Raw genomic sequence first — 10,716 nt, 5'->3', positions numbered from 1 at the left:
GCATACTAGATATGTTTGTCAATAAACTTATGACATGAAAAATAATAATAATAATAATAATAATAATAATAATAATAATAAAATCAGTAGACATAGGGATAGGAGTTCCAGAGCTTCTAAGTTGTTTGAAGTGAGGCTGAATAACACTATTTTCAGCCAAACTCAAGGATCTTTGTCATTATAACATTTTAATGACTCACATGAATACAGCAACCATAAAATCTTTCATACCTTAGCACAGACAGTAACATTAGGCTCCTCAAAGCTCATTTTTTGCCAAGAACAAATATATTTTTTTCCTGTTTTGGAGGCTTGAACATAAATACAATCAGAAGGTCCATGGAGTTTTATTTTATTTTATTTTATTTATTTATTTATTTTTTGAGACGGACTCTCGCTCTGTTGCCCAGGCTGGAGTGCAGTGGCCAGATCTTGGCTCACTGCAAGCTCCGTCTCCCGGGTTAACGCCATTCTCCTGCCTCAGCCTCCCCAGTAGCTGGGACTACAGGTGCCCGCCACCTCGCCCGGCTAGTTTTTTTTTTTTTGTATTTTTTTAGTAAAGACGGGTTTTCACCAGGTTAGCCAGGATGGTCTCGATCTCCTGACCTCGTGATCCGCCCGTCTCAGCCTCCCAAAGTGCTGGGATTACAGGCTTGAGCCACCGCGCCCGGCCGGAGTTTTATTTTAAATAACAAACATAACTCTGTATTAATAGGGCCAGAGGTAGCGTGGTAGAGGGTAACATTATAGCTACCAGTGATGTATATTTCACCAGAACAGTCAGACTGCCAGTGAATAGAGATGTTAAGCCTTTTATTCTAGAGACCCAGCCACCAATCTCATTGTTCTTTTAGAGGTTCAAGCTCACTAACCAGTTTGTTTCGAATATCCATGTCACAGAGTGCTTCTGCCAGGATGGAGCAAGCCTCCTTCACTCCCCAGTGTGCAGCAGCATGGAGGGGAGTCCAGCCATCATAATCCTGAACATTGAGTTCATAGCCAGCCTGTATTAAAAGTCTAAAAAGAAAACCCAAAACAAGACATGTATCTCCTCTATATTACAGTTTTCTGACAAATAAACTATTATGTAATTGATATTTCAGATTTTGGCCCTGAACCACAGGGGTCTTATGATTACTTCTGCCCTCTAAGGCACAGTTTGGGTTTCATGGTTACTACTTTGCATACCAATCATAGATGATCTTTATCAATCCTCTCGAAAAAGTCATAAGATATTTCCTAGGCATATCCATGTTATACCATACAAGGGGAGTATATGGAAAGGTATGTACCTAAGATTAACCAAAGCATAATTCAATTAGCCAAATCACATAACTCTGTTAAAGGTACATTTTCCATTTTCCAGTGCAGGGAAGAAGTAACATATAAAATGAAGACTCTAATAGGCTGTGGTCATTCTGTCTATCTGTAATAGTGTCAACAATAAAGTTTAAAAAAATAAAATAAAATGAAGACTTCATTCTCTTCAGGGTATTTTCCCAACTAGCTTTCTGGTTGATTTTTCTAGGACACTATATTTACTGTATACCCATATAACTCCAGTTTTTTGCTAACTATAAAGCTATAATTTAACTTGTATGCATGGAAGAGAAAAGATTTGACTCTTGAAGACCCAAACTACATTGGGGCCCTTATGGATATCACTCTCAGGCAGAAATGGAGCACCAAAAACACTGCTATACCTACTAGGAACCCTGCATTAGGTGAAATATGAAATACTGGAAGAGTCCAGTTAACAACTGCACATACAATGCCTTTGGCAACTCAAGTATTTGGGAAAGCCTGCCAACATTAAGTACCAAGAGCTACATGAAGCATGTATGGATGTAAGGAAAAATGGAACAGACAGAGTAGTCGAGTCCAAATCCCTCATATAATTTTGGCTATCCTGTGCCAGCTGGACACTGCATATTCAAGATCTATATAATTAATCTAATGACATCAAATAAATTATATAAGTCAAAAAGGAACAAATGGTCACAAGTATTACAGGACACAAGAAGAGGTTGTTGAAGGGATATTAATGACAAATCATAGAACTGGAAGAAGTCCCCTCCTAGAACCATGTACCTCAACTGTGTTTCACATCATACATGTTAGTGAGAAGCTAGAGGAATGGTGGGAGGGAGGGAGACAATCCATGGATGAATACCAGCAAAATGTGAGAAAGACTGTACAATCAGAGAGGAAACCAACAAAAAAGAAAACACATCACAGTGGAAAATCTAAGTCAGCCTCTGCTTCCAAAACCCATTTCATCTTCTCCCAGTGAACCACTCCTGATTGATGTAAATGGACAATACCTGAGGACTTCAGAGTAGCCCTTGGCAGCAGCCACATGAAGGGCTGTAGCCCCTGAGCGAGCTTGCCTCACATCCTCTATTTTCCCACTGTTGAGCCACTGGCGGGCATCCTGCAACAACTGCTGCTCTTCTTCTTTTCTTGACTGCTCTAGATCGACTCCTACAGAAACCAGATACCAGACAGCCAGGATTACTAAAGCTCCACTTAAGTTTGACAGGATATTTTCCTTAGATTAAAGCACATCATAAATATAAATACAAATAACAATTTAGCCATCAAGTTGGGTAATTATCAATTTAGAAGATCAATGGCATTTGTACACATATTAATGGTCTTACCAGGATTAAATCATGAGGTTAAATATTATGTGATACAGATCCATTAAGAGAATGCACCTAAAATTGTTTTCAACGGAACATAAAGACAAAGGGGACATTATTTTTACATTATAATGTTTGTGCAAAGCTATAAACTTCCAAGTCTTTTTACATGTTACATGACTTTAGTTTCCCAACAATCCTTCAAGGTAAATATAATAGATATTACAATCTTCATTTAACAGATGAGGAAATAAAAATAGAAAGATTAGGAATCTGGCTCAAAGCCACAAAACACATCAGTGACAGAGCTTGCCACTAGAACTCCGATATCCTGGGTCCCTCTGTGTCATTCTTCTTCTGGGTCCCTATCCACTCACTATACCATAGGATTAGTATCCAAAATCTTGGTTTCAGGTATTGATATACTTTAAAAATTGAACTATCTCTAAAGTTCATTTCCATATACAGGTAAATACACTGACTTGAATATATATAAGCTAGGGCAGATTAGTAGGTGATCTGCAGTTTAAAAACCTGTCTGCTTTCAAGGGAATGTAGATTTTGTTTTCCTTAAAAACATGAAAAAACTCCAAGAGTTACTCCCTTTAGCCAGTAACTTTCCAATATCTGTGCCAGTGAAAAGGGGTTAGGGTGGGGCATACCCCATTATACAAAATAATAAAATGTCTCAAATACAAATATACCCATTCAAAAAGTTTTACACTCATTAGCAGTCTTTGTGCTTGGTCTACTCCCTTTCACCTCTTAAAAGAGAACCTGCCAGGTGCGGTGTCTCACGTCTGTAATCTCGCACTTTGGAAAGCCTAGGTGGGTGGATCGCCTGTGGTCAGTTCGCGACAAGCCTGATCAACATGGTGAAACCCTGTCTCTACCAAAAATACAAAAATTAGTTGGGCATAGTGGTGGGCACCTGTAATCCCAGCTACTCGGGAGGTTGAGGCACGAAAATTGCTCGAACTTGGGAGGCGGAGGTTGCTGTGAGCTGAGATTGCACCATTTCACTCCAGCCTGCGAGACAGAGTGAGACTCTGTCTCAAAAAAAAAAAAAAAAAAAAGAGAACCTGTCAACTACCTAAGTATTATCTGTGTGATTTTGGGAGGCGGATGGGGTGAAGAGATCAGTTTAAAACCAATTTAAAACAGATCAGTACTCCAAACACAAAGAAGTGTCAGCAGTGCTGGAAAGTTAAATATATATATGAATACCCCCTTTCAATAGAGTATACTCCCTCACTGAAGAGTCAGCAATCAAAATAGAAAAAGTGGTTTCTCCAATCAAAATTATTTTTTAAAACTGATTTTTTTAAAGTTGTTTGTACATTTTAAAGCAAATCTTAGGAGAGAAAACTGAGTGAGACTGGAGGTTATGCTAAGCATAAAATTCTTCAATTCAATAGGGCACAAAGCCAGGTGCCATAGCTCATGCCTTTAATCCCAGCACTTTGCGAGCCGAGGCTGGTGGATCACTTGAGGTCAGGTGTTTAAGAACAGCCTGGCCAATATGGTGAAACCCTGTCTCTACCAAAAAATACAAAAATTAGCCAGGCATGGTGGTGCACACCTGTAGTCCCAGCTACTCAGGAGGCTGTGGCAGGAGAATCACTTGAACCTGAAAGGCAGAGGTTGCAATGAGCCGAGATGACACCACTGCACTCCAGCCTGGGCAACAGAGTGAGACCCTGTCTCAAAAAAAAAAAAATAGGACACAAAAACTATACATCAAAGGCAGCAAAAGCAAGTAGTTACTGATCTAGAACGTCACTATATTAAAGTAGGATCAGCATACTTTCTCCAAAGGGCCAATATTTTCAGGTTTGTGGTTCATCCAATCTATCACTACTACTCAACTCTGCTGTTGTAGCACAAAAGCAGTTTTGGATAATATGTAAACAATGCGCATAGATCCTGACTGTTCTAAAAGTTCAAATTGGGAAAGACCACTGGAGCTAAATCCTCTGGGATGGACTGCAGATTGTCAGTAAGGTAGTTCAGCAGAAGGACTAAAAAAAAAAAAAAAAAAAGAAAATTCACTACAAATCTTGTCCACAGAGTTTTGTGATGGAAAAAGAACCCAGGGACTTCCAGGTTGAAGAATTCCATCCTATTCTGTGAAATTGATTCTTCTAAAACTATAAAATAAGAATAAGCATTTTTAGAATATATTATTCTAAGTTAGCTTCCTCACCTTAACAAATTATCATACTAATTCTCATGGTTAGTTACAATAAATATCTTTCCCAGCACCACTTTTAGCTCTCAACAAGGGAAAAGAATGCAAAGTCACAAACTGTATTTGGCCAATTCTCAAATTTACACTGTATCCCAATACCATGCATACACATAGTAAGAAATGTTCACACTCCTTATCAGGTCACTCTTAATTGTATAATGGGTATGCAACCTCTGAATGGCAAAACAAGCAATGATTGGTCATCCTTTTGGCATCTGGCCTACTCTTGTGTGAGTTATTATGAGGATACTTGATGCTGGATTAATGATTAATGCAGTGCAGACAGATCAAATCCTCTCCTGTCATATGACAGTGAAATGCTCTACACAGCAAATGGATTATTTTCTGTAAATGGCAGTGTTTGAGAGTCTTTCCTGGCCCCCTCCAATCCATGAGGTTACCTTGCTTCTTTACTTGCTCCAGAAGAAGATCCTTCATGGCTGGCTCTTCTGCAAGGTCAGAGGGAACTTCACCTTCACTATTGACAATACCTACACTGGCTCCGTGATTAATGAAATACCTGTGTAGACAAGATCCAGGATCAATATTTTATGTCAATCTAATATAAATGTTACTCATGCATCTGGCATTGAATACACAGAGAAGTCTCTATTTTGAGTTTAAAATATGGTCTCAGTTAAGATATTCCATTATTAGTTTCTACGTGCCTTAAACTTCAGTAATTAAGACTGAAGGCTTCCCTATTTCCTGACTACAGCAATGCCAACAAACAGGATTTCTTTCACACTCATATTACTAACTCCCATCCTCTCACTCCCAGTGGATGGCAAGAGAATTTCTAAGTAACATAAAAAAGGCATGTAGCCTCAAACTTTCCCAGTGCCACACTGGAGCTTATTAAGTAGTGCTGTGGGTGTGAAAATAAAAGAATAAAGTGTCCATTAAAATTTGCATAAATCTGCCTAAGTTATGCCTCCACAAAAGTCTTCTATCAACTAGACATCCACATGAAATCTTTCTCTAAGACGAAACTAAATTATTCAAGAAGAAATATTAAAATGTTAAGTAACTAAATTCTAAATCCAAATAGAATACTTGATTATGAAGAAGAAAGGTCTGACAATTCAATACCTCTTACATAGATCCTTTTTGATTTTCAAAGTACTTTCACGTAAAATTATATCATAAGTCTTAGGCAACATTAGGAAGTAGGCAATGTGGGTATTATTACCATGACTTTAACAAATTGAGATTCATACATATTAAGTAATTTTCTCAAAATCACACAGCAGGCAAATGGCAGAGGGTACAGCCCCAGTCTTGACTTTAAATCTAGTTCATCTTTTCTCTAGATCAAGTCACTTTTGGGCCAGTGAGAACCCTAATAACGCTAGGAGCTCTATCAAATACTCAAAAGTATTTAAAGGAAAAAGAAAAATAATTCAGATTAGACTTCAATCCATTCAACAATTCAACAAACATTTACTGGTCCCCTACTATATTCAAGAAACCTTTTTTTTTTTTTTTTTTTTTTGGAGACAGAGTTTTGCTCTGTCGCCCAAGCTGGAGTGCAGTGGTGCAATCTCGGCTCACTGCAACCTCCGCCTCTTGGGTTCAAGCAATTCCCCTGCCTCAGCCTCCTGATTAGCTGGGATTACAGGCGCGTGACACCATGCCCAGCTAATTTTTGTATTTTTAGTAGAGACGGGGTTTCACCATGTTGGTCAGGCTGGTCTCCAACTCCTGACCTCGTGATCTGCCTGCCTCGGCCTCCCAAAGTGCTGGGATTACAGGTGTGAGCCACCGCGCCCAGCCATAGGAACCACATTTTAGACACTGTCGAAGATTACAAAAAAAGGGAGAGAGAGATAATATATGGCCACTGGCCACTGCATTCAAAGAACTGGCAGAGGGGGCCAAACGCAGTGGCTCACCCCTATAATCCTTTGGAAGGCTGAGGTGGGCGGATCACTTGAGGCCAGGAGTTTGAGACAAGCCTGACTAACATGGTGAGACCCGTCTCTACTAAAAATATAAAACTTAGCCAGGCATGGTGGCAGATATCTGTAGTCTCAGCTACTCAGGAGGCTGAGGCACAAGAATCGTTTGAACCCAGGTGGCGGAGGTTGCAGTAAGCCAAGATCAGCCTGGGTAACAGAGCAAGACTCTGTCTCAAAAAAAAAAAAAAAGTTGGTAGAGGGAAAAGAATCAATAGAGATTAAGACCATGTTTTTGCTTTCTCAGTGCCTAGTACCTGGTATAATAGGGCCTCAACAAATGTTTGTTAATTTATAGATCCATTCTACTTGTATAAAGCTCAAATTCACCTGACTTTTAACCATCTCCTTCTTTCCCTTACAGTCTCAGAAGAAGACAGACCTTATTCAATTCCAAAACTAACTCCCTCTATTTGTATTCTTAATTCTATCAAGTCCTAGTATTCCATTCATAAATTACCCTTCATTTCCACATATTCAATAGCTCCTCTCTTTTGATTCCTCTCCCTTAGGCCAAAGGAATATTCAGCTACACCTCCCCAACCCTGAAATATCAAAATGCAAATAATACACATAGTAAGCACTCAAAAAATGTTTCCTGGATTGAAGTGTACCCTATACTCTATAATTAAACTAAACCACTTACTGTTCCCAAACACATCAACTCTCACCCAGCTCTCTTTCACAGCTTGTTTCTTCCAACTAGGTGGAACTCTCTCCCTTCTCTTTTCCCTTCTAGAAAGCTTTCACTTCTTTCAAAGTTCATTTAAAATGCTTTTGCCTTCATGAAAGCTTTGTCTGTTCTCACAAACTGAATTCCCTCTTTCCTTCCTTTAACCCCATCCTCCTTCTTTTCCTCCCCAACAAACACTAATTCTAGACCTCGGTCATGACTTACACTGTACCTCGATGCAAACATTCCATCAGACTGAAGGCTACTTGAATGCCATGTGAAAGGAAAATAAAAACTTGGGACCCTAATTTCACTAAGCCAAAAGAAAAAAAAAAATTAAGCTGAAAGTTGAGTCATGTAAGAAGCTGCCTTACCTTTTGTTCCTAAGCAGATAGCTATAGATAAAAAGTTAAATATCTCTGCAGGTTCTATGTTTACCTCTATGTTCACCTTATCTTACGTAAAGTGAGATTTACTGAGCGTGAGATGAACATTTAATTGACTATTTCCCTACCCGCTCCTTTCTTTGTGAATTCAGGAATGTGACCATGCCCTCCCCTTTTCCCCTCCAGGCTGCTTTTCCCTTTTAAGTACTGAAGTTCTCAACTTGATCTTTGGGGAAAGGCACAGATCTGTCTCCTGGGTGCATGTCTTTAACCTTGGTAAAATAAACTTCTAAATTGATTGAAACCTGTCTCAGATACTTTTTGGTTCATAGCAACAACTAGGTCTTCCTCAGTATTATCATTGCCATGGCATCTGACACTTGCTTTTTTCTCTTGGCATTCCATAAATATTGCTTAAACTACATGAAATATGTAACCACTCTACTCTGACGTCTATTCCATCCCTACTGGATCAGGCATAATGTCACTTGGGTATACAGGACCCTGCTTTTCCCATGTTCTACAATCAAGAAGATGAATTTTTAGAAAGTAATTTGGCTCTCTGTTTTTCCATTTTCTCCAGTTTTAGGGGAAAAAAAAAAGTTAAAACCTCTTTAGTTTTACCTTTACCTGGACAAGAATAAATATCAACCTATGAAGCAATTTCTACTTTATCTCTGAGAATCCTTACAGTTACCCAAAGGCTCATAGCTCAATAAATATGCCCCTAGAAAATAAAGCTTTCTTGTCCTTCCTAACTCAACACCAATACAAGGTCTTTATGCTACTATTCTAAGTGAGGAAGAAATAAAATGAAATATGTTCAAAAACTGAGAATAAATTAGCATCTCAATAAACTATAAAGCCAAATGCTGTACATTTGGATCAATCTGCTGCTTCTAAGTTAAACATTATTCACAATAAAAATGTAAAAACACCCAGCTAACTAGCATTGAGCCTGAACTCAGTTTAAAATGAGGAAAAAAGCCTCTGAAGCTCCCTCCTTTTGATGCAACATACTGAGACAAAAAGATCATCATGAAACATGAAATAGAATGTACTTGGATTCTTCCTAGAAAGCCAGTTTGCCTTTATTCATTTCTACTCCCTTGAAATTTAGAGTTCCTAATGATTCTGGGAATAAGAGCATAAAGTCTAAGATCTTTCAGATACAAAAATAAAAACGATGAGATGATCAGGGTTATTTAAAACATTCTCTATTGGCCCTGAGGTAAAGCAACCAAAATGCATAGTACAATTTTTTTTCCATTGTGTTTGTATTTATGTGTGTGTGTATGGTATGTGTGTGTGTGTATATATATATATATAAACTACATACCGCAAATAAATAAATGACAGTAAAGTCAAAACTTGTCTAATAATGATATGTATAGTGAAAAATAAAATAAAGAAGGCCATCTCTACCACCACCTCACCTCTGCAATGTATTCTGGTCTAGATCATCACCTCTCTCCTGGTCACACTTCCAAGTTTAATTTGTAATAATTTGTCTTAGGAAATAGTAGCTCTCACAGATTTATTTCATACCAGGTAATATTTGTCTGAGCTAGAGACTGTTACATTTTGAACTTACTTCCAGAAGAATTATATTTGTTCATAAGGATGAATTAAAGAAATCACTGTTAAAAAAAAAAAAAAGCAATTACAATCATTCTCTGTACTTAGCTTCACACACAGGAGGATAATGCCAGCACAAGTGATCCTAATTCTAAGCATGAGCTCTCCTTAGAAAAGTGAAAGAAAAAAACTTAGGAAAAAATTGAATCCTTGAATGTAATGAGATTTGGTAGCTTGAATATCACAAGCGTGCCACCTGAACAAATAGCAACTGAAAGGCCAACATATTCTATAAATGTTTCTTAAATAAATGTTTTAAGTAAAATCACCTCAACTCTTAGGCATCAGAATTCTGGCGTTCCTGGATAACACTGAGAATAAGAGCCCTCCTTCCTGTTAGACTCTGAAAATGGGCAGCCTAGGGGATGAAGAAGTTACTGACTTTTACTAAATTGCAACAGAGGGAGGAATCAAGAGTGAAGAAAACTGCATTGTTTATTTCTGGTGGCTTTGGGGCCAACCCAGTCATCCACTTTTTAGAACAAGTAGCCCAGTCAAACACCAGTGCTGCTGCCTAAAGTTTCTCTGGCTCTGACTCTCCTTTTGTCTAACTTCTCCCACTGAGCATCCCTGGGTCAGCAGCAAACCTAGCAACTCAGACTCCCCTTAGGAAACCTGGGCAAATCAGATTCTGTGGGAAGTCATTCTTAGGCCTCTACAGAGCTGCCAACAAAATTCTCCCTGCTGTTTCCTGAACAGGAGAAATGTAATGGAGTTCTACTCATATTATTGAAAAGGGCCTTCAATCAAGCAATCTGATTTTCAAAGGAGCATAGAATATCATGATTTTATTTAGGGAATTTACCTTAACAATAGAAATTTACCCTCATCTAGAATACGCTCAACTGCCTCATTTTAAAGATGTTTCGACTGCCAAAGTCTCTTCCTTGTTTAAGACTAAACTTCCCAATCATTCCTTCACACAACAGATATTTATTCAGTGCCTCTTATAGCTCAGATACCACATGGTCAGGATTCTTCTACCCACGGGAGGGGAAACGAGTTGTCCTGGAGATAGTACCTCCTAATGTATCTTATTAAACATTCCCATTCAACTAATGTGGAGAACACATGCCAGTGCCCACCTTTCCTTTGTTCCATATGTTTAGGCTCATTCTTCTGCTATTAACTACATGAGTGCTGTGACTGGTATGCTAGGCATTTT

General features: G+C 38.5%; 1 protein-coding gene across 1 annotated transcript in view; it reads right to left on the bottom strand.

The window, feature by feature from the left end:
* The window catches only part of PPP1R12B (protein phosphatase 1 regulatory subunit 12B), a 245,413-nt gene that overhangs the window by 162,154 nt on the left and 72,543 nt on the right, over window positions 1-10,716 (bottom strand). The window contains 3 exon segments of the mRNA XM_017896485.1: window positions 873-1,017; window positions 2,325-2,484; window positions 5,298-5,416. Coding sequence (XP_017751974.1) covers window positions 873-1,017; window positions 2,325-2,484; window positions 5,298-5,416 — 424 coding nt within the window.

The sequence above is a fragment of the Rhinopithecus bieti genome, unplaced genomic scaffold (assembly GCF_001698545.2).
Source record: "Rhinopithecus bieti isolate Rb0 unplaced genomic scaffold, ASM169854v2 scaffold_24392, whole genome shotgun sequence".
Taxonomy (NCBI): Eukaryota; Metazoa; Chordata; class Mammalia; order Primates; family Cercopithecidae; genus Rhinopithecus; species Rhinopithecus bieti.
Note: the sequence above shows the minus strand (reverse complement) of the source record. Positions and strands in the feature narration are given on the sequence as shown.